Below are 18,942 nucleotides of genomic sequence, written 5' to 3'. Positions count from 1 at the left end.
TGAGGCTTCATTTACCCTAATTTGGAAATTACCAAGACTAATGGAAGAACTCCAGATGGCACAAATATTTAAGAGAAGAGCAGGAAATTCAAACACACCACAAGTGGATACAACACTTGGTAGAAATGGAAAATTCCTTTTGCTAAGTGTACATTTGACACATTGGCGTCCAAATTAACTAACCACTGACTCAGAACTAACATCATCTTACAGAGCATTTCAGCATAAGAGGCGCAGAAACATGCCAATTGTTAATATTCTTGGTCTGTTGTGTTCTTCTATATCTGCTTCAGCTGCAGCAATAAAAATTGAAGTGGTGGACAGCAGTTACTCATGGCCACCACTTCAGAGACTTGAACTACTTTGCAGGCGGAGGGGGAGTCTCTAAACAGTAATTTGCAGCATAGAGGAGGGCAGAGGCTAGAGGAGCATGCTTTGCATGAAAGGTGATAGCCAAAAATCTTTGGACATTCAGCTGAATAGTAGTGCATGCACAGCTCCTCAGTACAAGATGTCAAAGCCAGCACTGTTAATTTGAGTCAGGACACCACCATTGTCACCTTCCATATTAAAACAGTAGTGACCATCCATTCACTGACCAGGTTAAGTATAAACTCCTTAACCTAGAGATAATCATCCCTGACTCCCATTAATCTTTCTTTAAAATATTTAATACTGAAAAGAGTTATAAAGGATAATGAACTAAGTATGAAAACTATTTCACTTGAGGTTTTGACATTTTTTTCTTTCCCTCAACATTAAAAAAGCATTTCAGTCTCTGGTAGCAGAGCATCTGAGGAAGACTGCTGTGTGCTGTGGCATCATCCTTTTGTTCACATCCCCATGAGGCTGCAGATAGGCTTAGTGATCATCAATCAGTGTGTAATATTTGGAGTTACAGAGAAGTTTTTTGTAAAGTCAGGATATATTTTCTGGGATGTTGGACTACTTGCAGATATTCTTCCCACATTCTGAAGCAAACAGCTACAGCCGTGTGATACTGCCCAGGCTACTTGTCCTGTCTTTTCCTACTTCAACTCCATCTACTTCCCTCCTTCGTGGCAAAGGTAGTTAAACACTTCATTAGTTTAATCTAAATATTTTAGGTTGTTGATTTTAACATGACCTGGGTGTCTTTGCCTCTTTGCTTTTGAAGAAGCAAGAGTTGATAAGCAAGACTTGTCAGAGAAAAGCTTTGGCTGTTGCAGCCTTTTCCAAAAATCCAAAGGGTAGTGGGTGCTATAAACAAAAGAACATAAATTGTGTCTTTACCCAAAGTTTCAGTTGAGCTGCAGTTGCTGCAACTCATTTGTGTTAGAATTGAAAAACATCTCAAAGTTTTGTGAGTAGCTGCTGCAATAAAGAAAAACCCTTCCTTAGAGGGGAAGAGAACAAAGAGTCTTACTGAGTTCAAGAGCTTTTTGGCACTTTTGTGGTCTGGAAGAGAAGCTGTGTGTTTCAGTATTTGCAGCATTCCATCCTGACTTCCGTGGGGGTCTGTTAGAACTAATATAGCTATGAGAAAATGTATAGATGCTGTTAAACTAGCAAAATGTGCAAATACTTAACAGGATGGAATGGACAATTCCTAGCAAAAATTCTGCCTCGGTTTTAATAAGATTATTTTGTTTGTTGTTCAATAAGATAGACTAATATGTTTGTGCAATAGAAATTGGGAAATAATTTTCCCATATGAGACCTCACAGTCATGTAGCCATGCCTTGAAACAATGAACATAATCTCTTGATTCAAATTGAGAACAACATAATCTGTTTCCTGACCTTACAGTGGGAATTGCATTTCCTCAATCGTTCTTCCTTTTATAGATTTTACTTAAAACTGTCCCTAGAAATCTAAATATGCTTGCAGCCCATTTTTTAATTTCCTATCTTTGTTTACAACTTTTATTTCAACTTAAAAGTGTAGTTGTGAAATATAACTATTTTAAAGTGATTTCAAACTAATTTTCTTCAATAGATTTTTAACTTTTTCAGGTGTTAATCACATAGACAACACATAAATAATTGTTAGTTTTTCATTGTAATAGCTCAAATTTTATCTTAGCTGATTGATGAGATTGTTCTCCCTGTAAAGTTAACATCCCTCTGAAGCTGTTGTGAAGATTATTTATTTCTGTTTCTGCAAGCAACAAATTCTCTTAACAACTTTTTAGTAAGTATTATCTTTCTGTGCTTGGATTTCCTCTGGTTTAATTTTGAGTTTGCCATTGTCATCAATTAGTTCCAGTAGAGTTTAGCTCCACCAAACTAGAAATCCAGATTATGATTGTTGAATGTATGATTTAAGCAGCTTCTCAAACTTGCAAATAACTAAAACTTTTCAAGTCTCACAAACTAGGAAAAGAAATCTTAGACTGGCAGGATTTTCCGTTGTGCCTAGAGAAGAGCTGAGGAGGAGAGAATTTGATTCCTGTTTTGGAAAATCTGTTCCTTGTTAAAAAATCTTGTTTAATAAGTTCCTGGTGAAATTTTTCTGTCATAGTTGTGCTGTATGAGATGGGGTAAATACTGTTAGTTTTTTGATTGAATTGTAAGGTTGGGCCTTTTTTTCTGTTAAAATAATTAAATGTCTTGCAACTTGATTAGTGAGATACCACCTTATTGCCTGCCTGCTTGTGACTCTCAGTTTTGATAGCATAGCTGGAAAGAGGAAATATGTCTGTCTTTCCCCTCTCTGATTTGAAGTAGCTGAAAAAGGAGTGTTTTGTGATGTATTGCAACATGGTTTCATGTAATTGGACTGAAAGAAAAGCATTGAGAATTTTTTGGTGATATGCTTTAAAGCACATCCCCAGATAGAAGAAAATTACAGTGTTGAATTTTGTAGATACTTGGGTTGTATTTTTAGTATTTTCCAGCAAGTAGTGCATGGAATAGGCAACTTAAAGTGAACTGTCATCAGGGAAGGGAAAAGGAGAGTTTCTGCAGTCACTTGACTGTGCAAGCAAGTTTATTCTGTGTGACTTTGGTTCTTTAGAGACTTTTTCTTAATCGCTCCTTCCAATCACATTTGCTGTTTCTGTGTGTCTGTGCTGTTTCTGGCCTTTTCAGCAGCATTTTGAACTGCAGGTGATAGTTTCGGCCGGTGAGGGAACTTGACCAGTTCCCCCCCACTGCATATTGTCTCATGTAGTGTCAAGTGGTGAACTGCTGCCTCCTGCATGTGGACTTTGTGTTAGTTGTGTCTTTATTAAATATCTTCACCAGTGTCCTGCTGCTGTCCAACATACTCCTTTATATTTCCACCTGCCTTGATATCTCCAAATACCTGGCAGGCCTTGTCGAATGTCTTCCTGTGAATGACTTCTTTATCTCATTTTACCAATTTGGTTTCTTGTTGTGTGAGTCTTTGTAAAAGGTCTTACACTTAGAGTCCTTTGAAGCAGAGCCCTTCATATTTTAGTACTTATTCAGTAATTAGCATAGGGAGAGCCTGGTTTGATATTATAGCAAACAAATGGCATGTGGTCAGCTGTGCATTATCTTGGATTTACATATAGATAAACTATAGTGTGTGCTTGTGCAGCAGTGGCTCTGCACAGAATCTGTTCAGGTCTGTGAGGAATTACTGACAGCAGCATAAACCTGAACAGTAGTGCTGCTTCCAGAGGGAGTGTAGACTGGGAGCTGCCTTGGAGGACTAGAGTAGGAACCAGAGACCTGAGCTGGTGGTGTGTGGAGCCAGCTGGAGTTTTTTTGCATTCATTCCCATGTGCTCCATGTTCTAGGTGAGATTGTGAAGCCTTGTTCTAAACATGGTTATTGTGTGGCTGTGGAATTTTGTCCTAAAGTTAAAACTTGTTTTAGGCTTTTAGGAGAGTTTTGCATGACATCCAGGTGGTGGGAGCCAGAAAACTTGGCTAAAAAAGACTGTGTATAGGCATTCAAGCATTTTGCATTTGCAGCAAATTTCTTGATGTGTTCTTATTCATTTCCTTACATTATTCATGGTGTCAAGAAAATAAAAATATGGGTTAGTGTTAGTTCTTTTGCTTAATCTGAGTTCTTATTGGTGGGTTTAGAATGCTGTTGGCCTTTTTTTAATGTGATTTTAAATTGGTGATTTTGAAAATATGACACTGCTGTATTGCACAGAGGAGCTGCATTTAGCTTTCTGAACTACATTGACTCGGTACCAGTTTCATTAAAGTCAGGGTGAAGAAGGCCCTTGTATGTCTTTATGAAGAGTTATATGAAAGCTTTTTTATCGTCAGTGTAAAGATGAAGAGAATGCAAAGTGGCTAAATAGTGAAGGGAAGCATGTAGTTGGGTAAATGATTTCAGGGAATACTTTATTTTGTGTGAAGATTAATAACCTGGAATTTAGACATCTAACCAGAGATTTTGCTCATAAAATCACCATCTGATATTTTTTTAGATGATAATTCAAATGTGGGTTGTTTCTATTCAAAATCACTGCTTTTGCCTGCCCTACCTACTGTGCCTGTCCATCTACTGATAGAGGCTTTTATGTGTAACTGCTCTTAAGTTTCTGGCTTCTTAAATGAAAAAGCTGAAGTATTTGGTTTTAAATCCATTGAAGCACAGACGTATCAATAGCAATCTTTGAACTAATTCTTGTTAAAAAGCTTTTGTCACTTCAATTTCAATTCTAAATAGCCTGCTTAATTTTATTTTTTTACTTTTGTTTACTGTCGTTGGTATAAAGTCTTTGGTGTTACTTTAGATTTTTACTTCCTTTGGAGGACTATGCTAGCCAGCACTTAATGAGATATAATGTCCAAAGCTAGGCTGCAACTCTTAGTGAATTAGAAGTGGCTATTACTGAGTTAAAAGTAGTCTCTAGTTGTAGTTTTTTAGAGTTGGCTGGTTTTTCCAGCTTTTAGGCAATTGTAGAAATCTACAGGTAGTTTAAATGCTTGTTGTCCAAAGAGAACACCCTTAGAAAACAGCTGAAATAATTGATAACAGCAATTTCTTTAAATGTCCGTTCACCTGCTGTAGGCAGATAAGTAGAAAACAGATATGCTTCCCTGTAGCAAGGGAGGAACTAAAAAGATACACTAAAAGAAGTTTGTTTTACCATTTCCTGGCTCTCCTTGAGGTTATGCAGAGTATAAAAGCACAAAAAAATTCAAGGTGGGTTTTGAAGCAGACTGACATATAAACCTTGGGGTTTTTCACTGTTATTTTATGCTGGAGATACAGAGAAGTTGTGTGTTGTGTCAGCACCTTTCTTTGCAAAAGGTAGTTGTTTGTAGTGGAATGAGGAGTCTAAAAATTCCAATTTGCTTGTTTTTTTGTGGGTATTTTTTGTACTATCAGCTGTTCGAGTTCATTGCATAAGAACTAGGTAGTTTTCATCTAGGGTTGTAGCACTCAGTTTGAGATCAGACTGTTGGTATCACCTAGTTTCTTCTTGCCTGCTCAGGAGGGGAAAAAAAAGCAAAACCGAAAGGCCAACAGCTTGTTCAGATGATACTGGATCATGAGTTTCATGATGCTGGAAACTTCTGAGCAGGAGAATTACTGGGAGAACTTCAGTTTTTCCATGTAGTGTTACTGAAAACTAAATCCTTGACAAATCAATATTTTGTGTGGCAAATGAATCTTCCATATTCTGGAGGAGACAAAATGAAAGTAAATGCTCTGAAGAAAGGGATCGTTACTTGTAGCAGTGGGTTTGGGGGAGACCCTCTGGGGTGTCCCCGGAGGGCCCCCTAAGCTGTGAGTTTGCTGGTAGCAGCAGGCAGGCAAGGAGACTCCACACGGCTTCTGAGGGTGCTCATTAGATCAAGGTTTGCTTGGGGTCCTACCCCCGGGAGGCAGCATGGTTTCTGAGGGAGGATGGGGGGGAAAGGGGAGGGAGAGAGGGGCAGAGAGAGCACTGGCCACGAGAGCGGGCTCAGAGAGCCCCATCCCTCCGCACACTTAACAGGGAGATTCAAAATGGGTGCGGAATAAGATTGGGCCAATGGGATTACAGACACATGATACTTCAGGGGAGGATTACAGGCTTGGAATAAACCATACATTTTCGAGGAGTGAGACAGAGCATACCATTTAACTAAAATACAACACCACAATTCACCCTTTTTTGTTAGAAAAAATATGAAGAGAATTATGACCATTAACAATTTAAAAATGAAGCAGTAATTACACAGTTTCACAGCATCAAATAAGTACAATTGCAGTGAAGATAAATTGAATACACGATAAACAGTCCATTTGACTTGCTGTTTGCCTTTGGTGGTAGGTATTGTTCAGTTCTGAAAGGGTGTTAACACAGTACAAAGATAAAATGAGTATTTAATTGTAATAAACGGCTTATGTGGGTCCATATTGCATATTTTTAAAGGAATTTAAAGCATGGGTGAGAGCTTAAAGGGCTTCAGCCTTTGGCACTAAGCTCATGAGAGTTTTGAGATTGGCCTTTTCAGTGTGACTGGCCCAATGGTGTCTTACCTTTTCCAACTGGCTTTTCGGACACCACAGCCCCCAGTTTTAGGCTATGGTGCCAACTTCTGCTCCCCCTCTTAGGGACAGGGAATCACCTGGAGCCCCCTGGACTCCAGGCAGGTTTGTGGCCTCAGATTCTCACCCTTGGATCTGAACTTTACCACTGCTTTCACCTTCCAACCAATTTAACCCAGAAGCCCCCTGGGTTTAGGTCACTAAAAGAAAAACAAAAAGGAAAAAAAGAAATTTGGCTTCAGCTATGGCCTACACTCAGGGAGAGCATTCACCACAAAAAAACACAAAATACTTTCCCAGACACCATTTTAGGTTATCAGTCACCCTCAGAACCTACTGAGGACAGCATAAATCCAAAAGCGATTCTGATCCAGCAGTCTAATACTATCTGAACACTTGCTATTCAAGAAACAATTGAAAACTGCTTCTTGTTGTATCTACCCTTGTGATGTGACAGGCCTCTGCTTTCTAAAACTGAAAACAGGACAATCTGCAACATGAACGCACACTTAAAACTAGAAAAGCATAATTGTAAAAACTACTTCATGGGGAGGGGATGGAAATGGAGAGAAGGGGATAAAAAGGTTAGAGAGTTTTAGGATAAAAGTTGTAGCTGATGAGCTCTTTTCAGCTAGAACACGTGGATAGGGATTGGGAACTGGGGAGGTTACGGGGAGCCAGGGACTCTGCGAAAGAAAAATCTTTTCAGGGTACCCTGCGCCTTCGAGCAGTTTGCTCCCGGTGAACTACCCAAAATAAGGAAAAAAGGGGTATGGATTGCAGAGAAGGATATAATCCTGCTCTTGGAATAACAGGGAAAGGAGATCATGAAGTACAATTTACAATTCAATTAAATATACAAGGATGTTAAAACTGGTATTACAAAATTATTTTAGCTTTGAGTTTTGGTTTCTTAGCTTCTTCCCCAGTTCCAGCTCCCACCCTGTGGGATTTGGAAGGCGGGAACTAGAAGCTGAAGGGGGGCGGGGGGTTGGTTCATAAGAGACAGGGAAGAGGCGGAGCACGGGGGAGAAAAAGCGGGAAGAAAGGGATTTAGGGAAGGAGAAGCAGAAGATGGTGCCGTGCTATGTGGCTGGAGCCATCTTGGCTGACATGTGGTTGTGGCTATGTTGGATAATCCTGGGGTTTTGTTTAGGGGAAGGCGGGTTAGGGAGAAGGGGCAGCGAGGGAGGGAGAGCGTAAAACTGAGGAAGGAGGTCACAGAACTGACGAAAGCAGTTTTGGGGGATGCGGTGCTCCCTCGTGGAAACTGGTGGGCTTTCGCCACTGGTGTGGTCCAGGGCATCGGCTGCTTGGGCTCGGTTTTCCGCACGGTCTGCCCGCTCTGTGGGGTCCACCCTGCCGCCGCCAGGCGAGGGGCCTGGGTGCACTCCGCGCGGCTTCTCTGGGTGCCGGGGCAGCGGCGGGGTCGTGGAGGGCCCGGGCCTGCGCCGCGGCCGCGCCACACTGGGGTCGCGCCGTGCCACAGCCCGGGCCCGCGCTGGGCCGGGGCCGCGCCGGCTGCTGGTGGTGGGATCGCGGGGCATCTCTGCACGGTGGTGACGGGGCCGCGGCTGCGGCCCGGCGCGGCCACTCTGCAGTGCTGGAGGCGGTGCTGAAGCCGTGTTCCGCGGGGTTCTGCGCTGTCCCGGCAGGGCTGTGGCGGTCTCAGGGCCGTTGGTTCTCGTGCCAGGCATTGGGCACCATTTGTAGCGGCGCAGTTGGGGGGACCCTCCGGGGTGTCCCCGGGTGCCCCCCTAAGCTGTGAGTTCGCTGGTAGCAGCAGGCAGGCAAGGAGACTCCACACGGCTTCTGAGGGTGCTCATTAGATCAGGGTTTATTTGGGAGCATGGTTTCTGGGGGCGGGGAGAAGGGGGAGAGAGGGGCAGAGAGAGCACCAGCAACGAGAGCCGGCTAAGAGAGAGAGCCCCATTCCCCCGGCACACTTAACAGGCAGATTCAAAGTGGGCGCGGAATAAGATTGAGCCAATGGGATTACAGGCACATGATACTTCAGGGGAGGATCACAGGCTTGGAATAAACCACACATTTTCGAGGGGTGAAACAGAGCATACCATTTAACTAAAATACAACACCACAGTTACTTATCAGTTTCTAGGAATGGGAGTTTGTGATATCAGCTCTACAATAACACAAAATAAAACTGTTTCCTGGAAATTCTGTTAGCGTGACTTCTGGTATTTCCTCAGCCCCACTTTTCATAGGTGTGGTGTCCTTGTGTGTGTACATACATAGGAAATAATTTTTTTCATATAAATGATTCTGTGTATAAATTAGTTATGTTCCATGGGATTCTTTAGGATCACATTAAAGTGGTGTTAAAATCCCATAATTTGTCAAACAAAGTCTGGTGTTTTTTTTTTAACTTTTCAGTCATTTGTGTAGGTGAGATGTTCTATTTCAGATTCCTTGGTAATAAACAGAAAAGTGAAGGTAGTTGAGATTTCTAAAGAAAACGCATCAACAGAAGGTATTCTTGATTAAAATGTAGAAAATTAATTTATGGAAATTGTACTTAATTCGAAGCCTGTGGATTCCAGTGTTCCAATTCTTGTTAACACATTTAAGACAGGCTTGTTGACTCTATTAGAATGAAAGCTATGTGTCATTAATCATTACAAAATACATTGAGATAAATTGTCCCTAGTTCCTGCTTGTGTGTAGATATCTTTAGAGTTTATACAAAGTTTTCATCTTCAGAAAAGGCAAAGTTTTAAGCCTTTTTTTTTTATAGTATATTGCCTGGAAAGCACTCAAAGTTTTTTTTAAGGTTTTTAATTTACTAAATAAAGTTTTTGAATGAGAGCAAATAATGAAGTAATGAAAGCTGATGTCTCAAAGCAGCAGCACATCAAATTAATGTCACACTTCTGTATAGAAGTAGCTGGATTGTTATTACTTACTGACAGAGCCTTTCTGTATAGAACAGGATAATAATGGTTAGAAATTTGGCTCTTAAATTCCTCTAAACTTCTGTTACACCACTTGTAGCACTTGCTACAGCTACCACGAAGGGGATGCTGACTAACCAGCTTAACAAGAAGTGTATATATTTAAAATTAGAAAAAAAAAGAGTTTAGTAATATGCATATAAGTAATCAGCACCAATTAAATTAAGCATGTTTCGACAGAAACTGCAACTCATATTTCATTTCACAGCTTTGTTTTCAAATTTCTGAATATATTTGGTGTCTTCCTTTTTTGTTTCTGGTATATTTATGAAGGCTCATTGGAGTGAGAGTTGCAGAACACTGTGTGCAGCAAAGGAAGATGAAGAGTCTCACCAAACTACATGAGATTTGTACCTAAACTATTTCATATTGGTGATTAAACCTGTATGAAAAAATTTTCTTGTATTAAAAATAGTTCTTCAATTTGATTTCTGGGCAGTAAAGGACCAGTCAGCCACTTTTTTTAAGAATTACTTTTTCTTGTAGCTCATTTGAATAATAAGCTAAAAGGTGTATGGGAAATATTATTCTAATCAACTGTTCTAATTAAATTTTAAAAAATAATTTCCTGTTTACAAAACCTCTCACTGGACAAGTTTTTATGGACTTTTTCTTCCATTTTGTAAAATTACATACTTCTTATCGCATTTCTAGATTATTTTGCAAACTTCTATTACCCTCCCTGCTGTGCTGTACATTTCTTAGAAACTCTTTTGAATGAAACTCTTACACAATTAAAAAACTGAGAAACCTGCTAAATTTATTTCATCTAAACTATATGCCCTATTTATGTAGGAATATATCACTTCAACTTTTCAAATGGTACAAACAGTGTAACTGTTATAAATGGTTATGAAATCTGGTTTCAGTACAAACACATTAATTTATGTGAGCCTGGTAGCTCTGCCAGTATTTGGCTGTGCAGATTAAAATCCTGAGCTCGAGGACATTTGACAGTAGTTTAGGAAAACTTGTACAAACAGTTCCGCCAGTCTTAGGGCAAAGCTTGAACTGGTTGGGTGGGAAGGAGGATCATGAAGGCCTGTGCAAAGAAGAGGCAAGTTTCTTATGTGATGGAAGAGTTCATTTTTAGGGGGAGCAAGTACAATTTCTTAGAATACTTAACTGCTTTGAATGAGCCATCATGTAGTTCTGAAATGGGGGGCAAGATATCCATCATTTTCCTCTGCTTTTCTTTGTGGATAGTGATGATATAATAATGATTTCTCTGTGTCATCTGTTGGCAGAAGACTATGCAAGTAAATCAGTATTTTCCAAACTTGATGGCGACTTGTGAGATACTATCCAGCATACTTGGATATATATATATATATAACATATATGCATTTTTATACATGCTGTTGATAAAAACCTAGAGAATTCATTTATTCTCTGTGCAGGCTTTGATGTTACTGATATTCCTGTTGAAAACAAGCTAGCAAAGAATCTGAGTTGGCTTTTTCAGCAGGCTGGAATCTGCTTTGGCTCAGGGTATTCCCCTGCCCCTTCAATGTGCTGCAGAAGCCCCACCTCAAAGTCTGCTCTTTTCTGTCATTGACAGCGTTCTCAGTGCTGCTAGGATTGCTTCTCAAACTACAATACAAAGCTCACGAGGAAATAAAGCACAAGAACCTTAAGATCCTGAGTGATTGCTGGGCCAAGCCAACTAAATTGAAAAATTTGATCTTGTTAGAATATTTGGATGTACTAGGGGTCGTAGAGTGCAGAAGTATAGTACTGCTCAGTCTGAGAATGAGTTAAGAAGCCAAAAATACTGCAATTGAAGAATTATTCACTTCCCTGCATAAGTTTTGGTTGGTTTTAGAATACTATTTTAACACAGTGAAAATTGTTAAGTGCTTACTGGAGAAAGATGTCGTTTTGAGATTGTAATAATATAAATATTTGTTAGAACTTAAAATTGGTTGCCTAAGTCTTTTGTCAGAAGTGCCTTACACCTTCTATGTTTGGACTGCTTAAGGAGCCTGGACATTTTGGAGTATTTTGTGAAATTTTCAGTTGTGTTACTGTTCCATGTGGCCCTCAGAAAACCCTGCCTCTTATCAAAACACAGCACCTGTTGACTTTGAATTACTTAGGAGCAGTAACTTTCATTAACCAATTTGGTAAGTGAACCTCTGGTTCTCTGATGCTTCCAAGAGGTATGAGAAGATACATCTACTCAAAAGCAAACAAATCAAACAAATGTCTTGTTTTCTTTTAATGTTACAGAAAATAGTTGATGCTTAGGGTACAAAACAGTTCAGTTGTGCTTCTTGTAGTTTCCTGTTCAGCTACTCAACAGCTTTTGTTGTTTGGGTGCACTGTGGGTTGGCCTCTTAATCAAAGTAAGGATGTTTTATGTAATTTTGGCAAAAATATTATAGAGTAGAAATCTCTATATACAGCTATTTACTGCACTATGATATAACAGGTTTTGAGATGTGCAGTTTAGGCTGGTTATATAGTTGTTGTTTCTTGTTCTTTGTTATGAATCTGTTCTAGATTTCTAATATTTATATTAAAAATACTATTTTTATTTAGTAATTTCAAGATGGCCACCTATCTGAAAGGTTTTTGTTGAGCTGTCTTTTTGGGAGCTTTTTAAATGTCTTGTTGAGGGTCTGACATGGCTTTACAATACAGTGTTCAACTTAATAGAGGACTGGCAGAATTCTTATGTATTGGGTTTTCAAAATAGATTAAGTTGATCATAATGTTAAATCTCTGCCATAAGCATATATATTGCATAAAATAAATGCTACAGAAGAGCCACTCCTGTAGAATGCTGCTGGAAGCGTATTTTGCATTGAAGTCAATCAGTAAAATTAAGAAAAATACAGGAGCATTTGCAGTGTAAACAGCAGCTTTGCTTTCTTCCCAGTCCCAGTGCTGTAATTACCAGGTGTTCTGTGTTGAATTTCTGGCCTAGGACACAACTTCAGCTGCAAAATATTTCTTCTTTGTCACAGTGGTTAGGGTATTCACCTGAGAGGGGAGGGATGGGATTTGGCATTTCTTAATGCAGAAAAAGTGGATTTCCTACTTTCTGGTCACCACTTTTGATGTGTAAAATAAAGTCATATTTTTCTCTTTGATACTGTATTTTTTGTTACTATTTTCCACAGGCCTTTTTTCAAAGAAGGAGCTGTTCTTTGCTTTTGCAAGAAAATGGTTACAAGCTTATTTCTGGCTAGATTCAGGGTTATTTGAGAGAGTAGTTGTCCCAAGATCTGGATACCTGGATTTCAGAAATGGATATTACTGTAAGCAGTGTTTCTTGTGGTAATCCTAGGTGATTTCCAGTCAAGAGTGCCTCCCAAATTCTGCCCTGAGTTGCCGAGGGCAGGATTTCATGTTTCTGGTTGAGTTACCATGTAGGCAGCACTGAGTGGATGCTCCTGTCCCACCTCGCTCCACACCGGCTTCTCCTTGTTGCTCTCCCCAGAGTAGTGGCCTCTTTTCTGGGTGATCTGGTGAAAGTCTCATGCATGGAAAAGGAGCAAAAAAACCTTCTGAATCAAACAGTTACCTCAATGGTTATCAAGTTCATTTAAGGGGCGTGCTAAAAACTGTCATGTGAAGTGTGACAGGACTGTCCTCAACAGAGGAGAGTCTCAACAGAGTAAAGGAACGGGTTTTGTGTAGGCCTCTAGATTTATAAAATTTATTTTAAATTTCAAGGAGAGAGAGGAGGTGTAAACTTTAGAAAGAAAGAGCCTACTAAAACATAATTTTGTTTTTAAACAGAAATTTTGTGTTAAAATCTCATTGCTAATGCTGCAATGAAAAATGGACTAAAATGTGCTGGTATGTTGTATCTAGAACCTGTAGAAGAAGATGAGGATTTTCTGTTGATGTGTTAAGGGGGAAGAAATCATTAATGCTTAAGCCATTCTACCTATGTAACAGCAGTATGTGAGGAACTGTTTTACCTAAAGACAGCTCGGTATGTAATATTTGTGCATAATTTGGGGGCCCTGTGGAATGATCTGCTGTGTATTGGAAGTTTGAAACAGTTGTCCACTCCCTTGCCATGGGCAGGGACACCTTCTGTTAGATCAGGTTGCTCAGAGCCCTGTCCAGCCTGGCCTTGAGCAGTTCCAGGGATGAGGCAGTGATGTAATCAAACAAAACCAGGGAAAGAAACCTTGTAAATGTTGAGCAGTTCCACAGGCCTCTTTTTGACTTACGAATTATTCTGTAGAGCAGGGTATGAATAAAAATAGAAAAAGAGGTTTTTTTTAATGTTCTGAATTTGTGTTTTGAAAAGCATTAAAATGTTTATTTCTGGAACCTATGAATTAAGTTAATGCTGGTATTGAATTAGAGAAAATAAAAACTCCTTGGTAATACAGATAATCCCAACCAAAGTTTTTCCTTTGGGGAAAGGGCATGTCTTTATACATAGGAGATCTAGCTAGGTGTCATTCTGGATGTTTTCTTCTGTTGTTGTAATGACAGGGCTGGGTTAGTGTTGAAGAAAGACATGGAGATACTGGTGCTGCCTGTGTTTCCTCCAGTTTGTAAACGATGTGTGAAACACAAATTTATGATATGGGGCAGGATCTTGTGGACTGTTGTTTTTGATGGAAAAAATGACTATTTTTTCTCTTGCTACTGATTAGCAATAGATAATGCTAATTTAATTTTTAAATTTTTAAGAAAGAGGCTGGTGAGCAAAATTAATGTTCACTCTGCTAAAATATATTTACAGTTTTCATAAAACTTTAGTTTCTTATAATGGTATTGGAACTGCTTAGAGGAAAAATGGAGTTAGCTGTGCTCTTACCCTGATTCTTGGATTGTCTTTTCTCAGAGACATGGAAGGAGGGGTGGCCATGGTTTTGGACTTCACTGAATTGTGAAAAATAAGCATTTATTATTAGGCCTTGCAACACCAGAAGAGCACTAAAACCACCACCACTGAAAGTTAAAACCAACAAAAAAAGCCAAACAACAAACCCCAAATAACCCACCCAAAAACCAACGCAACCAAAAAAATGATGCCTCTTTCAAGCTTGGTTGTTTGCTATCTAACAGTGATTTGGGTAGTGTTTATGGTAAATACAGTTTGGGAAGCTTTACTGCATATCTGTTTAGAGATCACTAGATCAAAACTACATATTGAGACAGAAGTACCTAAATTAATATTGGTTTGTAAATGAAACTAAAGTGTATGACCTCAGCACGAGCAGTAACCTAGCTAGGTTAGATAATCAGCTCTCTCAGCAATCTGTAGAAGAAATTACATTTTCAGAAATTGTAATACTCAAATTCAGAAGTCTTCAAGGTTTGAGTTTCCGATTTTTTTTTTAAGTAATTGCTCTTCTACCATTATATTTTCTGTGTGCATGCACAAATATTTGATTATCCCTTGGAGCTAATAAAAGTTTTGCATAAAATATGTATCTATTTTTTAAAATACTCATTTGTAGAAAAATAACTTTAGCTTTTTTTTTAAGGATTTGTTAAAATCTGTTTTCAGTTTTTAAAAAACTAAAATCAACCTAATTAAGTGTCAGCATTACTGGAATAAGGCCAGTGTGCTGATGTGCCTACCCCATAATTCAGTCTGAAACTAAATTTGCTGTTCAGTATCTCAGTGAAATTGTTGGGAAGTGATTTCATACTCCACCTTAACTAAAATACTGTTCTTCATGAGGGAATATTTCTTTGAGCTGCGAAATTTCTTTGTCAAAAGCAGAGAGACACTCAACCCCAGAAGTTAATGGCTTAGAATGATTGAGGCAATAACAATAGCTTGGGAGTAAAATTTTGAGGATGGAGCATCTATTGGCCGCTTTTCCAATGCTAAGAAAGAGTTGTTTGTGCCAGAATGTTGAAAGCACCAGATTGTTTCTTTGCCTAGTATTTGTGCATCTATTGAAAAGTGTTAGTTATGTGTTATCAGCTGTGTGGAGTAACTTCAGTTTGGTTTATTGGCTGGTGTAAACAGATGGATTTACTGGTGAAAGTAACTTCTCAAGAGAGCAGTGTTGAGAGGGAAGTTAATCTTAATTTGAACTTGAATAACTTTGCCTGCTGGATGTCACTATTTGGAGAGAAGAGAAGGGAAAGAAACAACTCTGAATTTCCTTATATTGTTTGTTTTTCTAAGCTTATCCTGGCTTTGAAAAGTCCTTCTGGAAACCATTTTCTCAGAAAAGAATGAGCCCAGTGCATTGTGTCTGTGCCATGTAAAAAGGAGGTGGTTTGTTGCAGCAGCAACACTTACTTTTTAGTAAAATGCCTTTCATATTTACAACAACAAAAAAAAAAAAAAAAAAAAAAAAAAAAAAAAAAAAAAAAAAAAAGACCTGTGGAGAAGGAAAATGTGATTTCCTGGAAGAAAACATGAGGAACTGTGATAATGCACTCAGTTACTAGATTTTAAAAGCAACACATTGCTAGTAGGTTTTGTGACCTGCCTTGTGAGCTTTTCTTTGTTTGCTGCCAGGTGTACTCAGTAACAGTGTGCAACAGTTCCTCTCCTTTCACCTCTTTTTTTTTCACATTCATTGCAAATGTACTATTGGCTACCGTTTCTATATTGAGTAATATCTGTACAGATATGTGGAGATTAAACTGTTTAAGTCTCTTGGAATTTCTTGAATGTTGTTATATTAGCAGGGTACATTAAATTGGTCACTAGCTATATCTGTTAATGAAATCCAGACTTCTGTTCAGACTGAATTGGGAAGCACATTTTTTTGTGTGCTCTCAATATTCAAAAATCTTCTGGAGTATTGAAAACTCTAACTTTTGAAAAGGTATTTGACTAATGGATTTTTCTTTCTGTTTTCCCTCTACAGGTTCGATCTGTGGATGAGATGAATCATGAGTTTCAAGCTCTTGCCCTAGAATCTCGGGGAATGGGAGAGGTAATTATTGAGGGCTGAAAATCCAGTTGGTGGTTTGGAAATGTTGATACAGTTTAAGTCTAAATAATACAACATGAAGCAAAAAGCTTCTCTTAAGAACAAGTTGATTGTGTTTGTCTTAGGTGAAGAGAAACTAATTACATTAAAAGAACATTGGGATTGCTTTTGTCTGGTTCTGCTGGGTCTATGTCATTCTTGTTAGATGAGTGATAGTTGTAGGGGAGTGAAAGGGTAAGTTTTTGTAAGAGTGTACAAGTCTGTGAAAGGAGGCATGTTTTCACTCTCGGTGTATCTAAGCTAGTGGAACAGTTGCTTGCTACTCCTGAGAAGCCAAGGAGACTGGGATTTGAAAAAAAGGTTTGGCTCCAGGTAAAGTGAACTAGCATACCCAGCAGAAATGTGTGGTAATTTACTATTTTTTCGCTGGTAATTACTCCTTAAAAGATTTTACTAGGTTGAAGAATGCTGTTATGTAATTTAGCTGGAGGGAAGAAGGACTATTTCTTTTGACTGATTTAATTTGTTTGGGATTTTTAAAGTCAGTGTAGTTTAAGGTTGGGGGAAAAAAATTAGGAACATGAAGGATGGCTTGACTCCTTCAAAAGCAGTTCCCTCAACTGTTTAGAAGGTAATTGACAAGTATTAGGGTTATTTGCCCTGATCGGACCTGGTGGAGAAATTAATGTTGAACTAAGATTTCAAATGTGGATCCTTTTGTCTTGCTGGGTTTTTACCTAATTCAGTTGATAGTTGAACCAGTGACAATATTGCAGCCTAACTTTCTCAAAATAATGGTAGGAGTCTTTATGGAAACCATAACTACTGGTGAAAAATATGTGCTGTGTTCTTGTTGCTGACTGTTTCTGAGCAGACACATGGCCATTGCTACTTGATTTTTTTTTTTATTTTAAAGAAGCATTCAGGAATCACTTGGCTTTTCAGCAATTTTTGCTTCATCCAGGGTTGTCTTTGAACCATCTCCCACTTGAAAAAAATCATAGATGAAGACCTGTTCTTTAGAAGCCTTAGTAGCCACACTTCTCCCCTCCCAGTTCTTAAAAGTCCTTTTGAAAAGTAAAAGTGTTAGTGAAGTATCTGTGATAGTACCAGCAGTGTGATAGAGTGGATGGGTAAAATTCATGGTGGTATTTGGTCTTTTGACACCCACAAAGTACTCTAAAAAAGATTGAAAGCAGTGAAAGTGAAGGATGGCACAAATGCCTGGGAATTAAATTACAGTATAGATGACTGTTCATACCAGTCTTCATTTTAGGTTATCTCAGATGGAGAGGTGTATTTCTGCATGATTAGGAATCTGTTTGTTAGGAATCTGGTTTGTTTTCATGGCATTCAGTGGATCTATAAAGATGTTTTAAAAAACCACACACAAAGAGTCAGAGTTTTGATACACTGCAGCACTGCAGCATGAGAAATTGATATTATATTGTGACCCTGCACTCACCAGGTTTTTTTGTGTTTTGTTTCAATGGTGTATTCCAGGTATCTTGAGGTAATACAGGTTCACATAGCTAGATTGACTTACTCAGTAATTTTCTTGATGTATTGCACTACAGTAAAGTAATTCTGGGATACATTCCATGGCTCTTTTAATCTTCTTGATTATAGCCTTCTAGAATATTAAAGGAAACATCCTTACAAAGTAAGCTCGAATTGGTAGAGGCTCCTACGTGCTATCTTCCATATGCTTTGAAAGGTGTGAGAGGTCATGTCAAGTGAACTGTTTCTAGCTATTGAGAAATCATGTTCCTTATTTTCTGTGTCTACCAGGATTTTTCTCTGAACTGAAATTAATTTCCTTTTCATAATTCTAATCTTTACCGATACTTTTCTTCACAACTGGGTATCAATACTTGGCATTAGGAGGCTGTTAAGTCTGTGTTGCAGACATCTTTCTCTAAATGTGTTTCACAATTTTTGTTTGGTTAAATTGTTACATTGTTTATTCACAGATGATGCTTCTAGCTCCAGCTCCCAAAATCTATGGTGACCTGTAACGTCACGTTAGTGTTCTAAAGAAATAAGAACACATGGTGCTGTTTCTCTGTGGGCATCTGTTTGCTATATCAGGGCAAGCCAGAGTGGGCTGCAGGACTTTAGTGTGACCCACTACAGCCACACAAAACTTAGTGCCAAACAGAACAGTAAACTAAATCTTCTTTTGATAATATCTGTTGGTTAATTTAAAGGGTCAAGGCACTAATACTTAATTTTAGTAACAAAATATTCATTTCTAGTGTCAAAACTTCATTCAGAGAAATTCAGCTAAGGTGTTCACTGAGCTCTGTAGGAATAACTTGTGATCTTAAAAATAAAATTAAAAAAAAAATTTAAAATCCTTAATTCAAGAGTCAGCAGCGGAGACTGCAGTTTCATATCAGAGAGCTGGTTAAGAGGCAGAGTTAGTATAGCTGCTTGTTATTATTTATGTGTGGTAAAGGGCTTTGTTCGTCTGGCAGACACCTAACAGGGATCAGTGCTGCTACTGAAAAGGATACATTTAGTGTACTTTTGGGAGAGTTTAGTAAGAAATACGACAACCTTCTCCATTATTTTTACTTATAATTGGATGTATCTTTGTAAAGTTTGTGTTTTATTGCACTAAATGCAGAA

The 18,942-nt window shown here is 38.6% G+C and overlaps 1 protein-coding gene across 10 annotated transcripts in view; it reads left to right on the top strand.

Annotated features, from left to right (window-relative positions):
• PUM2 (pumilio RNA binding family member 2) overlaps positions 1–18,942 on the top strand; it is a 71,256-nt gene that overhangs the window by 8,989 nt on the left and 43,325 nt on the right. For 4 of the 10 annotated variants that reach the window (XM_053937082.1, XM_053937081.1, XM_053937078.1 and 1 more), the window contains exons 1-2: positions 3,572–3,748; positions 16,243–16,311. In XM_053937082.1, coding sequence (XP_053793057.1) covers positions 16,261–16,311 — 51 coding nt within the window. In that variant the 5' untranslated portion in view covers positions 3,572–3,748; positions 16,243–16,260. Of the gene's footprint in view, positions 1–3,571; positions 3,749–16,242; positions 16,312–18,942 lie in introns of those variants that run through there. The other 6 variants (XM_053937083.1, XM_053937084.1, XM_053937079.1 and 3 more) reach the window with 3 other exon arrangements.

The sequence above is a fragment of the Vidua chalybeata genome, chromosome 3 (genome assembly GCF_026979565.1).
Source record: "Vidua chalybeata isolate OUT-0048 chromosome 3, bVidCha1 merged haplotype, whole genome shotgun sequence".
Classification (NCBI taxonomy): domain Eukaryota; kingdom Metazoa; phylum Chordata; class Aves; order Passeriformes; family Viduidae; genus Vidua; species Vidua chalybeata.
The sequence above is the reverse complement of the archived record's forward strand: the minus strand, read 5'-3'. Positions and strand labels throughout refer to the sequence as shown.